A 24,094-nucleotide genomic window follows, 5' to 3' on the forward strand; every position below is an offset into this window, starting at 1 on the left:
TTCTCATTGCTATGGCAAAATACCTAATGGAAGGAAGGATTTCTTTTGGCTCACAGTTTGATGAAGCAGTTCATCATGTCGGGGAAGGCGGTGTTAGGAGGATGAGGCAGTTAGGGTATTGTACCTGCTGTAATTCAGAGAGAAAGACGCTAGGGGGAGGGGAAGGGAGAGGGGAGACTGGCCTCTGGGGACAGCAGTAGATGAGGGGAGGGACAGACAGACAGAGAAAGAGAGAGATGGGAGGTGAGCAGGGCCCTTTTAAAAGGGAACATAGTGAATGTGCACAGGTGGTACTCTTAGTGGCTACAGCTGAGGACGGATACCCCAAGGTCAGGCCAGTACAGATGCCTGGATACTAACAGCGCCCATTGTCGGGAAGCAGAAAGAGGTATATACTGCTTTCTGCCTCTTCAGCCCCAGGACGGTGCCATCCACATTTGGGCTGAGTCATCTCGTTTTTAACTCAATCTCACAGACACACCCAGAGGTCATGTGGACAGTTGGATTTAAGCATCTCAGCTTGCTGCACATCAAATTATTGCAAAACTCAGGGGCTTATGATAATGCTATAACTTCCCAAAATTTCTATGGGTCAGACATTCAGGAGAAGCTTAGCTCACTGAATGTGGGAAATTAGGGAGGTTTTTGTCTAAGACACAAACTGGGGCTACGTCATCTGAAAGTCTGGGCAGAAAGGATCCACTTTCCAGGTAGCTAGTTTCCAAGATGGGTAAAGGAGGGTTGGTTAAGCGAGTAGCTCCAGTTCCTCCTCACTCACGTGGATTTCCCTGTGGAGCCGTAGAAGGGCTCCTTGGTCTGACAGCTCCAGAATAATCGATCCAACAGACAGCACCATTCAAGTCATCCTGTCTTTTAGGACCTGGTCATAGAAGTCATAGTTCATCAACTTTGTGATATTTTTGGAATATTATCCGTATTTGATGTAGGCAGAAACTTCATTCAGCTCAAACCCCAGAAACAAAATCTTTTTTAAAAAATATTTATTTATTATGTATACAATATTCTGTTTTGCATGTATGCCTGCAGGCCAGAGGAGGGCACCAGACCTCATTACAGATGGTTGTGAGCTACCATGTGGTTGCTGGGAATTGAACTCAGGACCTTTGGAAGAGCAGGCAATGCTCTTAACCTCTGAGCCATCTCTCCAGCCCCCCGGAAACAAAATCTTAAGAGCACTTTGCAACCAAATGCTTGCTCCTCCTTGGAACACTTACCTGTCTGTAAAGCAAATTCTGGGTGCCAGGGGCAGGACAGATGTCTCAGCACTTAATAGCACTTGCTCTTCCAAAGGACCTGGGCTCGATTCCCAGTATCCATATGGTGGCTACAACCTTCCGCATCTCCAGTCCAAGGAGTTCTATTGCCCTCCTCTGGCCTCCTCAGGCACCAAGCTCCAACACGGAACACAAGCACACATGAAAGCAAAACACCCATTCATATAAAATAAAACAATACTTTCTAAAAAAATCTGAATACTAGATTGATGAAATGACCTAACTTCCTCATTTTGCACATGAGGAGTCAGACCTGGTGGCCTCATTAGTGGTAGCACTGGGATTCTTGTTTTCAGCTCATTTCTATCATGTTAGCTACAAGTCTCTTTTAGCTACTATTTAATGAAAAGGGAGTGTTTGCCTGGAGCTTCTCATTAAGCAATGAGGATGAATGGGATAGGACGGGACACCGAACCTCAGAGAGGCCGCCTGAATCATCAACAAAACCATCTTCAAGGTGATCATCCAGTAGGCTAATTCAATGAGCCAAGTTCAAAGGCATCACAATGTGACAATGAAAATTGGCCTGATTGAGCTTCAAAGATTCTATTAACTTGTAGAAATGACTTCTTCCCAGGAGAATTAATTCCTAGCACTGGTAGAGAGCCGCCTCGGAGGCTCGTGCTTTCAAACGTCTTTTAAGTCAGTTCGAAGACATTCAAGCAAAGGTGACGGCTTACATTCCTGCCTTAATACGCACATTTCCAGAGTCAAGCGATGAGATTCCGATCCTAATTACAAAGGAAATATGAAACTTCTAGCAAGTTCATTTTCCAGGGTTGAGAGATAACCTGCTTCAGAAATTGTCACTAAATCAAACCTCCCGCAGCCCCTGTAGGTAATGTGTGGTGGCGAGCATCGATGGGATCACTTGTTTCAGCTCAACGGGTTTGCGTTTTGAGATAAGATCTCACTCTAGCCCACACTGGCCTCAAACACACAGCAGTCCTCCTGCCTCAGTCTCTCACTTTTAGCAAAGATCATTTCTGACGCCAGAAACGTGTTAGGATCACTGGTGCATCATAGGACTCCAGGCTAGCATTTTCTTCTGCTGCTTTTGCTCTTCTCACAATAGAACCAGGAGCCCAGACAAGAAAAAGCTAAGATTCCTGAATTAAGAACAGAGCAAAACTTTTTGTTAGATAGTCCCAATCATAGAAAAAAAATTCAAGAATAAAAATAGCACAACCTTTTTGTTGACATTTCCCTATTTGCCTTACCATTTCCTCTCTGTCTCTATACACACATTCAAATTCTCTCTTTCTCTTATACACATGTACGTATGCATGGTTTTTCTCAACCATTTGGAAATAAGTTAGATATAATATGGCCCTTCATGGCCGGGCGTGGTGGCGCACGCCTTTAATCCCAGCACTCGGGAGGCAGAGGCAGGTGGATCTCTGTGAGTTCGAGGCCAGCCTGGTCTACAAAGGGAGTTCCCGGGCCGGGTTCCAAAGCTACAGAGAAACCCTGTCTCGAAAAACCAAAAAACAAAAAAAAAAAATATGGCCCTTCATTTTTAGATATTTGTTGTCGGGGGTTTCTGTCCTTCCTGGTTCCTGCAATCGTTAAGTCCCAAAGAAATCACACAGAGGTCTACATTAACTATAAACTGATTGTCCCATTAGCTCAGGCTTCTTATTAACTCTTATAACTTATATTAGCCCATTATTCTAGTATATGTTAGCCACATGGTTCGGTACGTTTTTCAGCAAGGTAGTCACATCTTGCTTCTTCTGTGTCTGGGTCAGGACTGCAGACCACACTTCCCTCTTCCCAGAATTCTCCTGTTCTCATCACCCTGCCTCTACTTCCTGCCTGGTTGCTGGCTAGCCAATCAGTGTTTACTTAAAATATAATTGACAGGATACAGACCAATATCCCACAGCAGATATTTCAGTATATGTTTTTGATCTTATAGACCCCACAATACAGCTATCAACCTCAGCAAACAATTTATGGGACACTTTTCATGTTCCAACTTTTTCAGCTAACCCAACGGTACCTGAAGGGGACACATGTCTAAGAAGGTCACACATGCACATGCGTGTCAAAGCCCAAGACTGAAGCCAAATAAGAAGGTCACACATGCACATGTGTGTCAAAGCCCAAGACTGAAGCCAAATTTCTTAGAGTCACTATTGCTGGGATGAAACCCATGACCAAAAGCAACTTGGGGAGGAGGGGGTTTATGTGATTTACATATCCCAAATCACAGTCCACTGAGGGAAGCCAAAGCAGGAACTTAAGTCAGGAACCTGGAGGCAGGAGCTGATGCAGAGGCTATGGAGGACTGCTGCTTCCTGGCTTGCTCATCAATGCTTTCTCAGCTACTCTCTTATAGAAACCTGAGCCATCAGCCCAGGGTGGTACCCACAACAGGCCAGGCCCTCCCACATCACTCACTAGTTAAGAAAATGCTCTACTGGCTTGCCTACAGCCTGATCGCACGGAAGCATTTTCTCAGCTGAAGATCCCAGCTCTCAGGTGACTCTAGTCTGTGTCAAGTTGACACAAAACAACACACCAGGTGCCTTCCTTGGTCACACTCCATACGCTAAGTCAGGGTCTCCCTTGAACATGGAGCCCACTGTTCCTTCTAGTCTAGCTAGCCATCTTGCTCTGGGGATGCTCTGCTTCTGCCTCCCTTGCGCCGGGATTAGAGGGAAGTCATCATACCCACCCAGCCTTTACAAAGATTCTTAAGATCCAAGGTCTTAGCACTGTGCCCAAGTGCTTCATTAACAGAGCTATTTCCCCAGTCCCTAATGATGGCTTTTGTTTGTTTGTAGCACTGTTTACCGAAGACTACTGGGTTCTCAGTGGACTGACATATTCTATTTACTTGCCCGGAGCCTTCTTTAGTCTGAAGCGTTTCACAGATGTTCACCATCTTTCACTGCATTGACATTTCCAAAGAACAGAACTCTCCACATCCCTTCTGAAAACAGAATATCGGGATGGCTCGATGGGTAAAGGCACTAATTGCCCAGCCTGCCCCAGGACCTACATGGTGGAAGGAGAGAACCAACTCAAACGAGTTGAGCTCTGATTTATAAGTGCACAGTGTAGTACACATGGGTACACACACACATTTATGCACACACACACATAGTACATAGATAAATGCAATTATTTAATTACAGAAAAGTCTGTCTCCCCTATAAACTGCCTCGCCAGCTGCTCTCCTCCCCTATGCACCCTGCAAACATTTAGTCCTTTTCTACATGTGTAACTCTGGCCTACCTGGTGTCAGTGAAGAGCCAGGAGCTTTATGAATATGAACTCAAACACCTAGAAGAGCCCCCTGCGGCCGTTTCTACCTATTGTCACTTGCTGAGGAAACTGACGCCCGGACAGGTGAAGCGGCTTGCCTGAGGTCAGACAGCCAGGGACAGCCAGAAGCAGGGTTTAGTCACAGGGCTCTCAACCCTGTGCTCTGCTGGCTGGAGACAGGGCCTTCCTCCCAAATGACGTCTTAAAGTAGGGAGCAGGGTGGGAAATAAAACAAGAGATGTGCCAGCAAAGAGTGCCCCCAAAGCTTAGAGAAGTCAAACACCACGTCAGCAACATCAGCATGCAGCATGGGGGGCGGGGGCAGCGGCAGAGGGGGTTCGCTTGATCTATGAAGTTCACTTGGGCCCACTTGTGCCTGGCACAGTAGCATCCTGTGAGAAAGCAGAATTAAAGATCCTGTTTCACCACTGAGCTAACCTGCTAGTCAAGGCCCAGAACCGGCTAGCCAATCCCCAAGCCTCCACTCATGCACTCAGAGCTCACTAAGAGACGTGTCCTGCCAGGTACTCGACTCCAGGCTCTTCCCAGGGACAGGGCCATGGCAAAGCTACCTCTTCCTCCTCCTAGACAACCACCCCCGGGCTAATCTGTTGCCTTTGTACCTTTCACATATCTTTGTTATGTGCTTATTTTTCATTTTTGTGTTTTGTTGACATTTCCCAACAGACTAAGCTTAAGCATCCTGTAACTGGGGGAAAAGGTATTGATTTTCTCTGTTGGGTGATAAGAAGCTTTTTGTTTTAAGAAAAAAAAATTATTTGCAATATAAATTCAGTCCTGTTACTGTCTCAGGCTGTATGTGTGTAGGGTTACAATATGAACAAAACCCCACTGCTGTGTGTGTGTGTACACGCCTGCGTGCGTAAGGTTACTATATAAACAACGCCCCATTGCTGTTTGTGTTTGTGGAGTGTGTGTGGGTATGTGTGTGTATGTAGGCTTACCATATAAACAACGCCCCATTGCTGTTTGTGTGTGGTGTGGTGTGGTGTGGTGTGTGTATGTGTGTAGGGTTACCATATAGACAAAGTCCTGTTGCTGGCTCAGGATATGTGTGTGGAGGGATGTCACGAATTTTCCTTCATAAGATCATAAAACAAAAGGGGCCACTCTCTGACCAGGTGGCGCACACCTTTAATCCCAGCACTCAGGAGGCAGTGATAGGCAGATCTTTGTGAGTTCTAGGCCAGCCTGGTCTACAGAGCTAGTTCTAGGACAGCCAGGAGCCAGGGCTACACAGAAAAACTCTGTCTTGTAAAACAAAACAAACAAACAACAACAACAAAAAGTGACCACTCTCTGGTAAACTCTCATTTACGCCCTGGTGCATCTTTCTGTGTAGTGGGATGAGCCTAAATTGGCATCAGGGTAGTGGACTGAGAGGCTCAGAGAAAGCAGCCTGTCCCAGCTGGGATGGAGGACCCCAGACTCGTGGCTTAGGCTGCCTGGGCGTCAGGGTTCTTCACAGTACACACAGGTAACAATATTAGCTGAAGCTTCCTGGAAGGGCAGGCATCTGGCCCAGGAAGCGCAGCATGGAAGACTCTTAAGCAGATCTGTCATTGTAATTAAAACCTAAGACTTCAGTGGCTAAAGCTCCCAGCTGGTGTTTCAGTTCAGCTCTCTGGGAGCCCAAGCTTTCCCGAGAAGCACAGGTTGAGTTCCTGGAGCAATGGAAGAAGCGACTTCCCACAGAGGAAACTCCTGAGAAGAGAGGAAAAACACTTCCAGGGAACTGATGGGTCAGTGTTTGGGCCGGGGAAGGTGTGCTGCCCAGCTCCCATCTGCTGGGTCTGGACAAAACAGTGCCGCCTTCAGTCCAGGAGCACCACAGGAGGCTCTGGGAGCGGGCCTCTTCCTCTGCAGTCAGTTAGGGGTTAGGTATTGGGATCCCTACGGTGGTTTTCTGCAAACACTGCTCATGTACCCACAAGGGCTGGCAAGGTAGCTCAGTGTGTCGAGTACATGCAACAGGTCCAATGACTGAGTTCATTTTCCAGATCCTAGAAGGGGCAGGAGAAAACTGACTCCCCAGAGTCCTCTTGCCTCCACATCCATACCATGGCACCAGAGTCTCTCTCTCTCTCTCTCTCTCTCTCTCTCTCTCTCTCTCTCTCTCTCTCTCTCTCACACACACACACACACACACACACACACACACTTAAAAAAAGAAAATAAAGAGGGAGGCAGTTAAGGATCACTTTTTGGGGATGGTGATGGTCTAGGCTGATTACCTCTTAAATCTTAATACGAATTGTACTATAGTTGGGGGTTAGCAATAAAATTTACATTAACCAATGATCGTCTTATTTTTATTTATTATGGGGACAGCCAGGTGTGCTGGAAGATCTACAAATCTAGCATCCAGGAGTAAGAAGGAGAAGCTTTGCAAGTTCAGAACCAGCCTGTGTTACATTGTGAGCTCCAGCTTATCCTGGGCATCAAGGAGGCTCTGTCTTAAACAAAATCAAAGGAAAACCATTACGTAGCAATAATACTGTTACTATCATCGTTGGTGTGCTAAAAATGTTAGGCTGACCGCAATAACACTTGCCTAGCACATGCAAAGGCTTTGGCTCAATTTTGAACATCATAAAAACCATATTTGAACACACACATAATTGCAAGAAGTTTAACGAAACAGGTATTATGCAGATTAAAAATATCTGTACAGTCTCCAATGGGAGTACTTGTTAGGGTACAGTGAACTCACCTTGGTAATGTATCTGTTATGTGGAAGGAGGACATGCAAGTCGCATATCAATGGCAGCGTGCAGTCTAAGAATGGGATTAAATATAAAAGGCTTCTCAGTCAGTCAGAAATAAAGGCTCAGCTCCTCTTGATATGCCTTACTTCACATGCGCTAATACGGTGTTTAGCACTTCAAGTAAATAAAATGCCTTTTATTTTAGTCCTTAGATATGTATCCTTCATTCTTGTAACCTCACTGCCATGTTCAACTAGATATAATTAGACAGAACAACACAGATTTAAAAAAAGGGGGGGGTTAGACTGAATTGTGGTTGGTGTTCGATGAGGAGCAAGAGAAGCTGTTAGCTGAGGAAGAACAATGAACTTCTCAGTTCCGGGCCCTTGGGGAAGCAGAGTTCGTCTACACGTGTGAACTCCTCAGCGGTTAACCTTCATGTCATGTACTGAATACTAACAATTTAGAATGCACGGTCCCGCTAGCTGGGAGGTAGGTAAAATAGCCATTTTTAGACTTCAGAGCGTGAGTCAGAGTCGCCCCCAGAGCCTGCTCCAGGACAGGCAGCCCCCAGCTGGATTTCTGCCTCTGTGTGTTTGGAGGATAGGGTCCCCGGGTCTATTTTCCAGCGAGTTCCTGGTGATGCAGATAGCCGGGCTCAGGGACAGCAGTCTGAGAGCTGCAGAGTTAGAGCAATCATCCCCTCCTCAGGAGCACCTGATGGCCACCTAGGCCACGGTTCGAGATAATTGGATTCGTTTTAAATAGGCCACCGTAAGCAGTCAGATCTCTGGAGCACTTTGAGCATTTTACAGGCCAAGAGAGACATTGCTTTATTATTCCTCCTCTAGAATTAAAGAAAAAAAGCTTCAATGACAGAGACGTTAGAGCACTTTCAAGTTAATTAAACACAGCTTTAGCTGCATGTTTCTGACATCTTGATAATTAAACACATCTAGTGTTTGCCAATGGTTTTATGAAATAATTGAAAGTATATCCTTCATGGAGATCTGTCATTCCCTGAGACGCCCTTGGACTAGTAGGTTGAGGAATGACCAGCAGGGGGCGCTTGAAGTCAGATCACGCCCCAGATGGGGGTGCAGGCGAGCACACAAGCTAAGGTGCCAGCTTTAAATCCTCAAAGTAAGGTCCTCGTAACCACTTGTCATAAAACACCCTGAGACACACATCTTGGAAAATAGAAATGTCAAGCTCAGCATCTTCGCCACATTTCAGGCCAGGTAATTACCTTCTCTCCCAAAGGGAATCTATTTTATGTATTTGTGTGCTTTCTAGGTTACAAGTTTCCCAAAGGCAATGATCTTGCTGCCTTCCACTTACTCCACACAATGCCGAAGTGAAATGCACATTTTACAATAACAACTTAATTATTCTACGTCCCTCTGAGCTATGTGATGGCCTGTTATATAATTGCCCATAATACAGAAACCTATATAAACCTCATATAAACCCGTGCAATAAATGGAAACTTTTATTTGGCCTAGAAATAAATTGCTTATTTACTTCACCTTTCTGAGAGAAAATAGCAGACCATTTCCCTGCTAGCCCGAATTGTACGTCATTTCACACCAACAGCATGGTATTTTAGCTTGTCATTTTTATTAAGTCTTCAGAATCAAGTTTTTTTTAATGACACACAACAAATACTTTGATATAATCTAAGATAATAAAATAGTTGAACAACTCTGACTTCTTAAGATTTACATTTGTGTAGAAACAATCTGTGGGGGTGCCTCTCCTCAAAATGAAGGTGTCTAAAAACAGTGATTCATCAACTTTGCTTTAAATATTTGTTTGATTGAAAGGTGTGTATTTCATTCCCAACAGAAATGTATTTCCATGCAGTTTCCCCTGGCTCCAAAGCTTTAGGCCATGGGAAGGTGACCAAGAAAAAAAGAATGCCTGCTTTTCTCTCTTTCCGTCTCTCCTGTGAAGGATGGTGGCTAGAATAGCGTAGTTCCAAAGCCAGGAAGAAAGTAATTGCACATGTCTAGTGCATAAACGCCTTGGTCACACACAGTCTTTACCCAACACTGCCTAGCTGGGCACTCCTACCATGATGGCGCAGTGCATGCTGGTCCCCAAACGTTTCCTCCACTAACCCTGTCAGTTACTATGGATAGCCGTGACCACGAATTCTCTCTAAGGGCTGGTCCTTTTGTCACTGAAGTCTTGGCTTTTGCAATATGTCATGTGGATGCTATGTCTTAGTGCCCAAGGAGAGTCCAGTCTCCTAAGTCATGCCTTACCCACCCTCAAGTTCCCAAAGTGCCTAAAAATGAACCCAACAGAGACAGCGTTTCCAGCGAACACCTCCCCAGAGTGCCGGGGACTCTGCCTAGATGACCCCATTGATCTTAGTCCACTCGTAAATGTCCTGCTCACACACGATGTCAGAGTTGATGAGGAGGTATCTGTCGCCCACACAGAAGTGCTTCTGGCAGGCTGCGCACTTGAAGCACTCCAGGTGATACACTTTGTCTTTCACGCGCATTGTCATCTCATAGGCACGGATCCGCTTGTCACAGGAGGCGCAGAGACCATCTTGACCAAAAAGCCTGGGGCCAAAAGGATAAAAACAAAGCTAAGAGATGGGGCAGAGAAAACAGACAGAAGGGATTCGTGATTGGCTCTTTATCAGGATTCCACAGAGCTAGGAAAAGCTGGACCTCGTCAGATACAGTGGTACACATCTGTAATCCCAGTCCTCAGGAGGCTGAGGCAGGAGGATGGCGAGGTCCAAGCAGGACTAGGACACACAGTGATATGCTTTCTCAAAATAAAAAACAAACCAACAAAAAAGTCACACCCGGATAACAGCCAATGAATCTTTCCTTGAAAGCAGAGAGGATAGGCTGGGTAACACTGTGGCATTTTATTTCCTGTTATTCCTCCCTTCCCTGAGCCCTTCCTGCTTTTATCCATGCCTCCAGGCTGCGTGGACCAGCTCTGGAAGAGCTGTAACTGGAGTGACTTGTGAGAAGAAGTCAGGCATGCAGTCCATGTCCCCTCCCCAGAGGAACTTAACATAGAAAAGGAGCTGGAGCCAGCCTTGGAGGGGTAACTCACGAGGAATGCAAGAAAATGGGCATCATTATGAGGCTCCCAATTCTACGACCTCAACAGACACTAATTTCACCCCCTGGGAAGTGTGCCTTGAGTCATCTCCCTGGTCTCAGGTTGCAAAGTCCATGTCCATGTGACTACTCGTTGGAGCCCAGCTGCCAGGAGACAGGAGCATCCGGGGAGACATGCAGCCCCACTAATCATACCTTAGAGACCCAGAGGACAAACAGCATCTCTCCAGGATGCGCAGATCTCCCCATTCATGCCCTCCCCCGCCCCGTCCCCTCAGCACGACTCTCTGGGGAGATCACTTTTCTCACACCTAAATCAAGTTTCTCTTTAGCCTCAGTGCATCAGCCACCAAATCAAGCAACGTTTAGTGTTGGGGTGGGAGAGGCAACTTAGCAGGAGCCAGTGCAATAGTTCTTGGTGAGTTGGTCAAGGGACTAGCAGCGTCAGCAGCACCCAGGAGCTTGTTAGAAACACAAATTCTCAACTACCCCTCTACCCGACAGAGATACCTAAGAGAAGGCTCAGCAATCTGTGTGCTAATGACTCTATCGTTGGTCAAAGTTCAAAGATGAGCCTGCCTGTAAGAACAGAAGAGCATCAGGATAAAGACCAGAAGGTAGTGTGGCCTTGATTTCTCCAAGTTATCCCAGTAGCTACAGTGCCCAGACACTAGTGCAACATCTAGGGCATGCCTCAGCATCAGAGATCAATGACTGAGCCAAGACTGGCTATGTGAACACATTCTGTTGTGGGGTCATTTTCATATGGGGCTTGTAACATAGCATGTCAGCTCATAGCTTCCATGTAGAGCCTTTATGGCCATTCCTGGTAAACGCTTGTTCTCTTTAGCAGTTCTTACCCACTTAGAAAAACGGGAGACTCGACTGGTGCATCCTAAGAGATTATAGGGGAGATAGAGGCAGTTACCAAAGATAGAGGGGTCTGTGAGTAGAGAGGTTGGAGCTCCTCTCTCTTTGGGATCCCACTTTCTGGGCTGAAAGCAGACTCATCCTTGGTGAACACTCTAGCCCACCAGAGCAGTGGTGGAGCATGGGTAACGGCTACACGGGAGGGCACAGAGCAGAAAGTGTATTCTGGTGCACTGACAGTTCAGTAAATTAAGTTTGGAGCTGAGCAGAGACACGCAACAGAGAAAACAGTATGCACCAAATGAATCTGACTGCCTGAGGTGTGAGATCCTTAAGGAAAGGAGGGGGCTTATTAGACGGGAGTCAGGAAGCAAATTACACCACACTGGGCAGTTAATGAAAGGACAGAGGACTAAGGTTTGGGAGATAAGCTCTGTCCCCAGAGTCACCTCTAACTAGCTAGGTGACCCCAGCAAATGCATGTCCTCTCCTGGCTTCTGTGTCTGACACTGCAAGCCCAGGGCTAGAAGAAAAGACCTTGGCAGTCCTTTCCAAATCAGGAACTCCAAGATGATAACAGCAATGAAGATAAGCCAGGACTTGACGCTTAACGTGCACATTAATCTCTGGCTCAGAGAACCCATATCTTGGCTGGATGACCCAGAAGCAGACCATTGGCAAGGGTTTACATTCGAATAGTTTATGACGTCCTCAGGGGAAGTGGGGAAGAGGGAAGAGAGTTGAGCAGCACAGTCTCAAAAGGACCTTTGTCCCTATATCTGGTGACTCCTGAATCATAATTCGCATCTCCAAGTGGCTTTGGATTCCCTCTAAGCTGCAGGGATTTGGAACTCTCCTGAAGTATTGGCACCAGGGTCATTTCACAGTCTTGTGAGGCTGCAAATTTCTGGCTACAACAGGTGCTGACGAGATGCATAGCCAGTTGTTGAGACATAACCACAGGCTAGAGGGGATTGCCCTATATAAAAGTTCATGAAAACTGGATCCATGAGAATCTGGGCTTAGCACCCACATAAACAGCTGCTGACAACACAATAGTAACAGTAGCGGGTTTGAGCTGAGGGCCTGGATTTTTGAGGTTGAATATCTCGAAAGGACTAGAAGATAGTTGACCATTCAAGACCATCATGTGGAGAAGCTGTTCTAGGGAGAGGGACTGGACCTCATTGGAGGACCCACTGATCTCACTAGAGGACCCACTGAGTCATTCTGAACTTACTCCATTAAATCAGCACAAAGAACTGAAGTAAACAAACCCATGACTGATGGACCATCCAAGAAGACAGAGGAGAAAAGAGTAGGTAAGAGAAGAAGAGAAGGAGGAGAAGGAGGAGAAGGAGGAAGAGGAGGGGAGAAGAGGAGGAAGAGCAGGAGGAGGAGGAGAAGAAAATCCCTCCTTTGTCAAGAGGTGTCAGTGCCTTAAGCTTTCTGCTGCCCATTTTAATAACAATAATATAAATATTAAAGGGTGGCTGGGAACGCCCGCACTAATGCAGAGTTAATTAACATGTTGCCTGGGAATGTAGCAGGGAGAAGAATTATTTCGTGTCACCAAGACACAAGTTAATTAACACTGGGCTCTCCCAGACTATTTTTTCCTCTCCTTTTTGAAAATGGAAAAGATTAACAAGCCCAGGCAGCGCTGCCTTTCTTCCTGAATGTTCTATAAAACCGTGGAGATAGGGAGGAATCGGCTCCTTTGACCTTACTGTATCTGACTTCATTTAATAAGATTCAAATGATTCGACAGGGATGGAGGCAGGGGCCCAGTAGGAATCATTTACCCAGCTGCCTTCTGACTGATTTGGCAGACCTGGGGTGAGTCAAACCAGGTCTGTATTTATCTCTGTTCTATTTGCCTATAACTCTAAAAAAGAAATAAATTCAACAATAGTCAGATCTGCTTGCTCTCTTTTCTTTTTTTCCAAAAAGCCCACTAAATTTGCAATGATTTTCGTCGAAGGATATAGGCGTGTACTAGCTGATTCAATCTTTGGAAGACCAGACAAGCTTCTTTCGGCTGTGGCATTACCAGCAGTTTGGCTTTTATTTCACATATGCAAAGCCAAAAAAAAAAATACAAGAGGAAGAACCACCCCAGCAGTCAGGGGTGCTAGAGTCTGAAAGGGCTTCTTCCACAGGCCGGATGGTCCTAATATACCAGGGCTGCATGCTCAGGGGACATGCAGGAGGAGCTTTCTCCTGCCACTGTTGGATGACAAAGAGCTGACAGTCGAACACCTGCCTGGATGTGACAGAACAGGGCACAGTTCCCTCCAGTGCAGCTCATACAGAAACTAGAGATGCTAGAACATGCCGGGCAGACACTCACATGGAGAAGAGGGGGCCCCAGATCGGGGGAAAGTTCCTGTCTCACTTGGCCTTGTACACTTCCAATTTCATCCTCCCAAGCTCCCATCTCCTCATCCATTATATTGGAAAATAATTTATGATACCACTGCGACACATGTCAATTATAAAATGACCTAACAGCTATTTCTTAAGACACGTACCAAGTCAAGAACTTCATTTGTATTATTTTTAACCTTAGAAGTAACTACAGTTCCTACCCCCATTGCCCAGACCATAGCAATAGGAGGCAATGAGGCTGGGACTGACCTCCTGAATCCAGGGCTGTCACCCTTTATAGCTTTTGAATGCCATCTTTCTGCTGGGAGACTCAGTGCTTGGAGCTCATTAGCAAGAAGGTTATTTTAAAAGTTCTTATCAATAATATTGGCGTCATACAAAAGAATATCTAAATATATGGATACGTTTATTGAGTATTAAAATGAGGTCTTAAGAACCCACCCCGAAACTTCTAAATGAACTCTCTCTACCCCCAGTCCCCATGATATTCAATTTCCCTATGCATACTTCTCCCAACCCTATCCTTTGATACGCTCCCCAGAATTTTGTCCTTATTCCGAATTCTGTGTTTATTCTTCTCTTACCTTTAAAGACACTAGTGATTATCACACAGGGCTGTGTCTCTGCAGACATGGCTACCGCAGAGGAAGAGTGCACGGCGGCCTCTCTGCAGCGGCAGCCAAGGTTCAGCCTCCCCAGCCTAGCACCCTTGGGCAGGCACCTCGGAGTCAGAACAAGAGCTAGAGACCACGCGGTCAAACTCAGCCGTGCCTGGGGAGTGTGAGGAAGGTACCTGAGGTAGTCTCTCCTGCATAACTTCCGGCCCAGCTTGTAGTAGAGACGACGCCCCACCTCTCCCAGTCGGCACCCACAGAGGTCACAGCTGAGGCAATCCTCATGCCAGTATTGGTCGATGGCTTTCAGAAAGTAGCGGTCCCCTATGTTCTGCTGGCAGCCACCACATGTCAGCAGGGACGGGGGTATCTGCAGCACTTCATCCACCGGTTCCCTGAGGAGGAGGGCAAGCATTAGGGATAAGTCACCAAAGGAAGAGACAAGTACCAGGTCCCAGGAGTGGTTCTATGCCAAATGGAGAAGCTTACTCCACTTCTTTCCAGCAATGTAAGGAGAAAGGACTCCCTATCTCAGACTGCAGAGACACAGCCACCCTTGGATGAAGACGGGAGGAGCAAGCTAGAGAGAGACCTTATCATTTGAAAATTCGAAGACTTGATACCCGAAGATGTCCACGGTGCCTGCAGGTGGCGCTGTACCCTTGACTATATTCCAGCACCACTGTGGGCACCTTTGATGCCTTCAGCTTCTACCTTCTGGCTTCCCAGTCCTCCCTCCTTTTCTTCTTTGGTACCCAGGACATATGCACTTTCAAATCCCAGAGAACATACTTGGGACCAGAGGAGCTGCTCCCAGTTAAAGCATCTGATGACCCAATGTGCTAAGGATTTATGGATAATCTGTTGAATTCACCCTACTGAAGCCCTTCCCGGTGCACAGAATCAAAGGGAGAGAAGGAAGGACAAAGCAATCAAAATTGTATTAGGTTGCTTTCTCTTTCCAAACTAAAACATCCCATTAATATTTAGTTATTTCAATTGAAATCATGCATTCTATCCTACTTTCTGAATGACTCTTTGGCTAGGGATTTAGGTCCATGGAGAGAGAGGCAGCCTAACATATCAGGGGCCCTAGGTTTAAGTCTCCAGTACCACCTAATAGGGGTTTAATTCCAGCCAATCCAGAGGTGGAAACTGGAGGACCGGGTTTTCAGGTTTATCAGCAGCAAGAGGCCTAGGGCTACAGTAGACTCCGTCTCAAAACAACAAAAGAATACTAGATCCAATGAATCTTTGCAAAGATTATCTAGAATGCAATACTGTTATTAAGCAGAGGACATTGTTAGATTTTTCTTTCTTCTTCTTACAACAGTAAAGTGTTCTGAATGAAGTTAAAGTAGTAAAGGAAGTGTAGAAAGGGGCAAACAATGGTCTTAAGGAGAATGAAAGGCAATTAAATCGATACCAAAATCTCAATCCAGGCAGTTTGTTCACAGTGAGCCTGAGGAATGTGTTCTTCCATTTTAAAGATGGCTTCTGAGGTTAAGGGTGCTTGGTGATCGGATGTGGATCCCAGGACCACAGAGTGGAAGGAAAGAGCCAATCCCAGCAGGCTGCGCTCTGACTTCTACTTGTGTACCCATGCTTGTGTGTGTGCGCGCGCGTGCATGCGCGTGTGTGCGTGCGCACAAATAAATGTAAAAAATGTTTTAAAGTCATACATAGACCTTCTACTTGCTTTACCTTCCCGGAACCTAAATACTTCTGTTTTACAGATAAGAAGAAATAACCTTTCTAAGAGAAAATGGGCATGGAAGAAATGATTGTGACATCAATTAGGAGACAGAGCAAAACTTAATGCCTGTCGATTTGTAACAATTAGCTAGTGCTCTCTGGAACCTTATTCCAGAAATACATGGATCTACCTAAGAAGGAGAAAAAGACAATATCTCTTGAGTAAATTGGGAACATGGGGGGGACAGTAGAAGAGGAGTGGGAGAAAATGTATAGCTCAATTAAAAACAATAAAGTATTAAAATCTAGTTTTTTAATTTAAAAATTAATTTTTAATTTAAAAATTTAGTTAATTTAATTTTAAAAATTAGATTTTATTCCTACTGTGAAATGCCCAGTGGCATTTTCTTGGGTACCCTGGGGTGATAAGTCTGTGCCTCTTATTTTTACTTGGCACTTTTACCAAGTGACCTTGTGGCCTCATTGGCCTGCACACATGAAATTCAGCCCCATTACAATTAAGGACAGTGAGACTTGGGGAATGGGTGTTTATCGGGCACCCCAATACCTTCATATCATTAAGCATCCGCTGTAAATATTTAGCTAAATGCTAACACTAAACCTACTATTTTCACATAAAACATTAGATTACTTTCTTTTGGAACCAGGAAGTTTGAAGCTCAGGTCAGTTTTGTTTGTTTGTTTTTGCTTCGTTTATTTGTTTAGAAAAAAGCAACCAAATCAATCAGCTCTTTCTGTTTGTATTGCTCTTAACTTTTAATTTTTAATTGTATGTCTGTGTGTGGGCATGTCCACGTAAGGGCAGGTGCCCCAGAAGGCTGGAAGTGTCAAGATACCCTGGAGATGGGGTTACAGGTGATTGTGAGCCATCTCATATGGGTGCTGGAAATCAAATGTGTGTCCTCTGTAAGAGCTGGAGATGCTCTTGGCCACTGAGCCATCTCTCCAGCTCCCTTATTTTATTTTTTTAAAAGGGTGCATGTGTGCATGTGTGTGCACGGGCGCACACAGGTCATAGGACAACTTTCAGGACTCGGTTCTCTCTTCCTACCGTGTTTGATCTGGGGATCAAACTCAGTTTGTCAGGCTCAGTAGCAATCACCTTAGCAGCTGAGGCACCTTACAAACCTTGTCCCTCTGTTTAAAGTTCACGACAAGCTCTCTCTAACTTGCCCAGGCTGGAATGGAACTTTCCATTCTTCTGCCTCAGCCTCTCGTGTATGTAGAATTATGGGTGAGATGGGTTAAGACCTTAAATAGTTTTAATAATACACTACAGTCTTTGTTTTTATAGGTTACATGTAAGGGTTTCCGTCCCATCTGGAGTTAACTTGGGCCTATGCAAGCACACGGACTCAGACTCAGTTCTCTTCTCTTTGCATAGCTCATGGTCTTGCTTTGGGCTTTTAAAAACACCCACAGAACCTCCATCATGGTGATGCCAATGTTATTAGCAACCACCTTTGAAAAGGAAGTGTTTGCATTTATCTGGAATATAACCCCCCCTCCCGAATTAAAATGACCTGCAGGGAAGCAGGAGGGCTCCCCAATTGCATGGTAGAGGAAGTCTATGCTCATGAATTCTGGTTCCCTGTGTTCATGCTACCTTTGCATGTGTCTAGGCAAGGACCAATCTGTATTTGGAGATGGCATGGTAAAGTCCCAGGCTGGCTTTGAGCAAGCACACTATGGGGCAGTTGGAAGGTGAGTGAGTTGTTACAGAAAGAGAGAGTCTGAGAGCAGACAAGGGCAGGACAAGATAGTGACTCCATCTGTCTTTCTGTAGCTAATGATGATGTGACATTATCTCTGGCGAACAATCTTGCCAGAGGCTGAATGAGACTCACCTTAAGTTACTATTTGACTTTCTCCCACCAGCCAGTCCTGAACACGACAGCGGAGTACCCCTGTAGCTTTGTTTTCTGATGAAATTTCTCGACAATTTCCCAGAAAGAGGGGAAGTGTTCTGTAGACGTTCCCCACCCGGCTTGCCCGGCTTTGGTTACAGCCTTCCTTCACTGGCACGCACTGCGGCCCTGCCAGTGGATCCCTTGGACTAGGTGCTCACCATCACAGCCTCGAGATACTTTCCTGCTTTCTAGTCTCAGAGGCGTAAACATGCACAAACTTTGGAAGCTTCAGAGATGGCTCAGTCATATGGGTGGTTTTTTTTTCTCTTCCGGAGGACCCAAGTGAGAGTCTCTGCACCCAAAATGGGGGGTTTACAACCACCTGTAACTCAGCTCTAGGGGATCCAACACCTCTGGCCTGGGGGGGGGCACCTGCACTTGGGTGCACATACATACACATAATTAACAATAAAACCCCATTTTTTAAGGAGCCGAATTTTGAATTAGTGGCTTCGCTGTCCTGCCAGGCAAGCAGTAAATTCCAGTTTGACTGACTGACTCCCTTACCTGGATTCTTATGTCTTGTCCAATCTCTGAAAACTCAGAGCTCTGAAGTAATGCTAAGTTTATTTTTTAAAAGGGAATAAACTGTAGACACCAACTTGTTTTTTAAAGGCTTGTTATTTTTCTCCTGAGATGTTTAGGAAGCTGGTCTTTATGTCAACAAACCTAGCTCCTTTCTGAGCTGGTGTCTTAATCTTCAAGACCGAAGAGTGATGTTTATATTCTCTCTGGATTGTGGGACTTCCTGTGTTTTATGAGAACATACTGGGTTTTTATGTTGCTGACAGAGGGTAAAACCCAGGTAAATAAACACCGCAGAAGGCTGAAATTGAAGGGGGGAGGTGAGTAGGGGAACTTCAGCAGGAAAGCACAATTCTTCCAAAGCAGGAAAAGAAAAAAAAAGCCACCAAAACAAATGCTCCTTAAAAGCACAAATGGACAAGTCATTAGCCAGCTCCTTTGGTCTTGTGTTAACAAATCCCTTCAAAGGATTAGATGGGGACTTCAAAGGAATACAACTCAAAACCAGACAGCTAACGACTCTTAAAAGGGCTTTTGCGTGGACGCGGAAAAACGATACCTTAAGCATTCCTGGCTCCCCTGGTTAAAGCTAGAGAATGGGCTGAGGTATGGGGCTAGGAAGGGGTGTGGGGGGGTGTTCTTTGCAAACCAGCGCAAAGCTTAGAGCACAGACAGTACAAGCTCATTACGGCTCCTCTTAACTGACCCCAAGTCCCTGAGAGTTCGATGATCGGATTCTGCTCCCCCCCCAAAAAAAAATACCTAAAAAAATAAAACAAGCAAACAACCGGTGCACTAACTTTCGAGGTTCGAATGCCCACACAAGAAGACTCGGGGGAGGGGCGAATATGTACCCGGAGGAACTCCGAATTAGCTATTCTACAAGTCTCTGGAGCACTGAACCAGTTCCCAGGTGAACAGGAGAACCTCATCAATGCCCGCAGCTGCTCTACCTGGGGCTGGGTCGGAGACCGTCTGGGACCCCAGAAACGTTCTGTTGGAGTGTCTCCCCTTTTCAGGACCAAATGGACAAAGAGAAAGGGAACCCGGTGGAGCGAGAGGGGAGGAGGCAGAGTCCCTCTACCCATTCTCCTTGCACCGCACCTGGAACTCCAGATGCCTGCTCCTAGGCAAACTTTCTGGCCCGGGTGAAGGTTTGGGGAGCTTTCCAGATAGCTCGGAGCCGCCAGGGTCGCCGGGACGACCCCTGTTACTGCTTCCGCCGCCCAGTCCCTCTCGGTGTCTCCAGAGTCACCCGAGAGGCAGGGGGAGCCCCTGCGACACCTAGGGACCAAGGGCGCGCTGAGGGCGCGTACCTGAAGCCAGCCCCTTGCTCCTAGTCTGGGACCCGGTGGGAGGTGGGCGCTGGGACAGAAGCACCATACTTACTCAGACGGGTCCAGGCTCTTCCTTTCAATGGCCGAGGACATTGGGGAGGGAGGCGGCGTGCCGGGTGGCGGGGGCGCTCCCTTTGTGGCGCGTGTCTGGCCCGCTGCCTGGACTCGGACCCCCTCGGGTGCTCGGGCGCCGCCGCTCCTGCGCCTCCTCTTGCTGGGTCGCTCCGCCGGCGAGCTCGCCCCTCCGCGCTCAAGGACAGTCACAGCGCTCCCTTCAAACGCCAAAGAGAGAGAGCGAATCAGCCGGCTGCCCGGCGCTCGGGCGGCCGAGGCAGGGGGCCGGGAAGCAGCAGCCCGGTCTCCCTCCGGCGGCTGCGGCAGCTGCCGCTGCTCAGGACTTAACCTTCCATCCCGGTCCCGCTGCCGTCACCACAGCCGCCGCCGCCGCCGCCCGGTCCCAATCGCGCGCAGTCGCAGGCTCCGCCCGGTCGCCCTGAGCCCCCCGCACCTTTGCCAGGGTCGGGGCGCGGAGGGCAGAGACGGGGCGGCGGCCTGGGGGCGGGGAGCGGACCGCGCGGCTCTCTCCCCGGGCTCCCTCCTCTCTCGCGAAGGTCTATTTTCGCTCAGCTTCCCTCTGTCTCTGGTTTCATTTCCTTTTTCCTGATCACGATTCAAATACAATAGAAGGAAATCACATTTAAAGAGACAGCTGCCCGCCCCCTCCCCTTTTTTTCTTCCTTTTTTTTTTTTTTTTTTTTTTTTAAACGGGGCTCCTGGGGATTAGCAATCCAAACAGCAGCCGCAGCAGCACTGACTTGGCTTCTTAAAGGGGCCCGCGTCGGAGAACGAAGAGTCTCCCTTGAGCACCTCTCCAGGGGCAAGAAGCCCGGCTGCCACTAAATTCGTCCTTCTCAGGGTTCCCCTTCTTCTGCCTTTCCCTTTAGTTTCAGGCTGAAAGTAACCACCTGACCGCTCCAGCGGGAAAGAAAAGACAAGAATGTGAGATAAGCACCTGCAGAAACGCAAGCGTTCCTAGTGGCTGGCTCGCGCACGTTCGTCTAGGGTTCGAGGTCCCAGGTCTATGGTCGCAGTGCTCTGGGATGCCTGGGACAGCACGGCTCTGCTGGCGGCGAGCTAGTGGCTGCGACTGCGCTCCAGAGAGCGGCCGCGAGCTGTGAGCTGTGCGATCAGGCACCTCACGCGCCGGGTGCGCCTGAGCAGTGCTGGGGGCAGCTAATCCCCGCGGGGGAGGGTGGCTGGGAGGGACCACACTGTCGGGTCTCCTCTCCATCTGCTGGCCACAGAATTCTCTCCCTCAGCATCTTTCAAGGAGCGGACTCCAGAGGTTAGGTTTGCCCTCTCTGTAAAGTGCCAGCAATACTCGGACCAGAGGAAGTGCTTTCCCAATGATCAAGGACCTATTTTGCCCTATATAAAGCAAAGGAAAAGGCAGGCTTGATCTGGGTTTCAGGTTTCTCCTCCAAGCTTGAAGGCAAGTTCTAGAAGGAGAAAGAAATGCAGACGGGAAGAAGAGGACTCTAACTAGCTACTTTTTCAGGGAGGAAAACTTGGGTTTCTCTGGGCCTTGACTTCCTTGAAACTGGGTTTAGAAATGATCATTCAAGGCTTGTTAGCTTATGTTGATGCCAGCCTTGAAGCTTGTAAAGAGGAAACTCCCAAATGCTTTTAGAATCAATTGTTTTATCAAGGCCATAAGTATTTCACCCCTGTTTTAAAGATTCTTTTTGCAGCCTAGATCAACTCACACTGGAAGATGACTGCTGAAGTCAGAAGTGAATTCCTGGATGCTTAATGTGCTCATACAGAGCCAAATCCGCATTGATCACTCAGTGGTAATACCTGACTCACTACCCACAGATTCAAATCATCTTCTTGTCGCCAAGCCCTGAAGTTTGTGAACTAAAAGAAGACAATTAAAATCTGTGTCTGTGTGCATGCCTTGTGTTGGTTCAAAACCCACCTTCGGCATATAAAGTCTCCTATTTAGATTCTTGTTTTTTCTTTTAATTAAAAACAAAAAAATCTTTACAATGTTTCGGCAAGCCTAAACTGTATGATAGCTAGGTAACTGTTACTTTCATTTCTGTCTGGCCAGCAAGAGTTTACATTCTCAGCAAGGGAACTTACTTACTTGAGAGTTTGGTGTAAGGATTGGCTGAGCTGTGCACCCAACATGTGGTACATGGATCTGTAATGGAATGGGGTATATGTCTATATATATAAATATACCAATAAATATATTGTATACCAGTATTTATTTATATTTTGGTATATTTATACCAAATTGGACCACTTTCCTTGCTCCAATTTTCTATGGGGATGGAGTTAGTTATTAAAATAAATATCTCCTGGGCTCCAAGAGGTAACTTTGGAATGGCCAACTGCAGGGCATAAAAATTCTTTTTAATAAGACACCTCTGCTTTGATCTGAGTTTGTTTAAGGGAGAAGGTGTGTGTGCCACTTTGGGTCAACTTCTTATCTTTCACAACTCTTTGGGGAGAACCTTCTTCAAGAAGGTGCATATTTGACATGTTATCTTAAGATTTCAATTTCACACACAGTGGCTGTAAGAAATTACTTCATTCCTTCTCTATGGGCAATTAAGTCACCCAAATCTAAGTATAACATTTAGAATCAAGTCTCAAAATGTGTTTTTATTATGACTGACTTTTAAGCAATCATGACCTCATCATATCTTCCCGTAGCAACCAGTAACTGGGGAGATTCAGCAGGGCTAAACTGTAATGTCTCCTCCACCCTCCAAAATATTAAATATCCTGAAGTTCAAACATTTTCCAAGTTTTCCTTCTAACATAAGAATGTCAGAAGTCTGAATCAGTCTGAATGAAACATGTGACCCCAGATGGATTATATTTTTTCTCACTGGGAATTTCCTTTTTTCACTCTCTCTTCTTAGTACATTTACAATTATTTTCCAGGGAAAAAAGTGTCACGTGACCATGACTACATTTCTTTGCTAAAATGGACTTCTGCTAAGAAAATGGCAACCATAACAATTTATGTCCCCCTCCCCCCCTTCAACCATTAGGAGCTGAGTTACAGCATAGATCTTCTTAGTTGTGACAGTCACAAAAATAATGTTCTCTTTTTAATATGGTTTCGGCTCGCATGCAAAATTCTTAAAACATTCAGTTGCCAGGGGTTTCTGACTTATATCCTCCAAAGACGGCTGAGACTCGGGTACCTTCGGATACCATCGGGTATCATTGGGTACTGTGGGAGGAGCTGAGGTGAGACGCTAGCATTTCGGAACTCATTTGGGAACATTTCAGGATCAGTTAGTTATGTCAGTAACCTTAGTGATGAACAAATCAGATTTTGTAGGAAAGAGTCGCAAATAAATCTTTTTTTTAAGTGTTTTTTTTTTTTTTTAATCCCTATCAACTGAGTCTTGGGAGCGGACACAGGCATTACATAGCCGTCTGATGTGTGGTTTGGGGGAAGTTACTTTCTCTGTCACATGGAAGTTCCATAAAGAGGTTCCATAGGGGATAGAGCAGGGTCAGTGTCACGGAGTTGCCTGTTCATCTTACAGGAGTTTTTGGTGGGATAATATGTGCAAAAATGCTTTGCACAATGATTGTGCCTAGAAAATGCTCAGAAATGATCACGCTTGCTATTCCCCCATCCTTCAGCAATCATCACCACATCAGCAATCTTCCAGCAAATTGAGACATCCGCCAGAGACAGCTGAGTCTGGGGTGCCTCAAGAGGAGCTGAAGTGAGACCCTAGCATTTGCAAAACTTTAGGCTAAGGATCCCCATATTTCAGATAATGACCTAGGACTGTGCCTATCTGGCCGGGAGAGCTGCAGGCAATTTCACTGTTTCCCTGCTACACAGTCTGCTCCAGCCGCATCCTGATTTTGTTCACTGACTCTCTGCCTTCCAATCACTCACAGAGTCACTTTTGAGAACTAAGAGGCCAGCGGCTAGAGATTTGGGTCATTTAGTAAAGAAGCACGAGAACCTGAGTTCTTATCCCAGGCACTATTGAAAGAGTTTGGCAGTTTCTGTAACCTCAGAGCTAGGAGACAGGGGATCCCTGTGGCTTGTGGTTAGTCAGAGTAACCAATCAGTGAGTTCCAAGTTCAGTGAGAGACCCTGTCTCAAAAAAAGAAGGTAGAGAGTGACAGAAGAAAACACTGATGTTGACCTCTGACCTTCACAAGGTCAAACATCTATCTATACGTGGTGTTGGATAGAGATGGGGGAGGGAGAGAGGGGAGAGGAGGTCAAATCAGGTACAGAAGGGTCCTAAATGTCATTTCCAGACAGATCTTAACAGAG

General features: G+C 46.4%; 1 protein-coding gene across 1 annotated transcript; it reads right to left on the bottom strand.

Annotated features, from left to right (window-relative positions):
* Positions 1-8,903: 8,903 nt before the first annotated feature.
* On the bottom strand, positions 8,904-20,469 carry Lmo2 (LIM domain only 2). Its single transcript, XM_005364073.2, has 4 exons — positions 20,165-20,469; positions 19,814-20,033; positions 14,453-14,668; positions 8,904-9,879 (listed from the first exon to the last, which is right to left on the bottom strand). Exons 1-4 carry the CDS (start codon positions 20,169-20,171, stop codon positions 9,660-9,662), a joined length of 663 nt encoding a protein of 220 aa, XP_005364130.1. The 5' UTR covers positions 20,172-20,469; the 3' UTR covers positions 8,904-9,659.
* Between the last annotated feature and the right edge of the window lie 3,625 nt (positions 20,470-24,094).

This window comes from Microtus ochrogaster (assembly GCF_000317375.1).
Source record: "Microtus ochrogaster isolate Prairie Vole_2 chromosome 14 unlocalized genomic scaffold, MicOch1.0 chr14_random_1, whole genome shotgun sequence".
NCBI classification, from domain to species: Eukaryota; Metazoa; Chordata; class Mammalia; order Rodentia; family Cricetidae; genus Microtus; species Microtus ochrogaster.

Bases quoted from the DNA above. Each gene is read 5' to 3' on its own strand.
- Lmo2 (XM_005364073.2), bottom strand. The intron at 14,669-19,813 runs GTAAGTATGGTG...CCTCCTCCTCAG, and splicing joins AAGAGCCTGGACCCGTCTGA to GGAACCGGTGGATGAAGTGC. The intron at 9,880-14,452 runs GTACCTTCCTCA...TTTTGGCCCCAG, and splicing joins TGCAGGAGAGACTACCTCAG to GCTTTTTGGTCAAGATGGTC.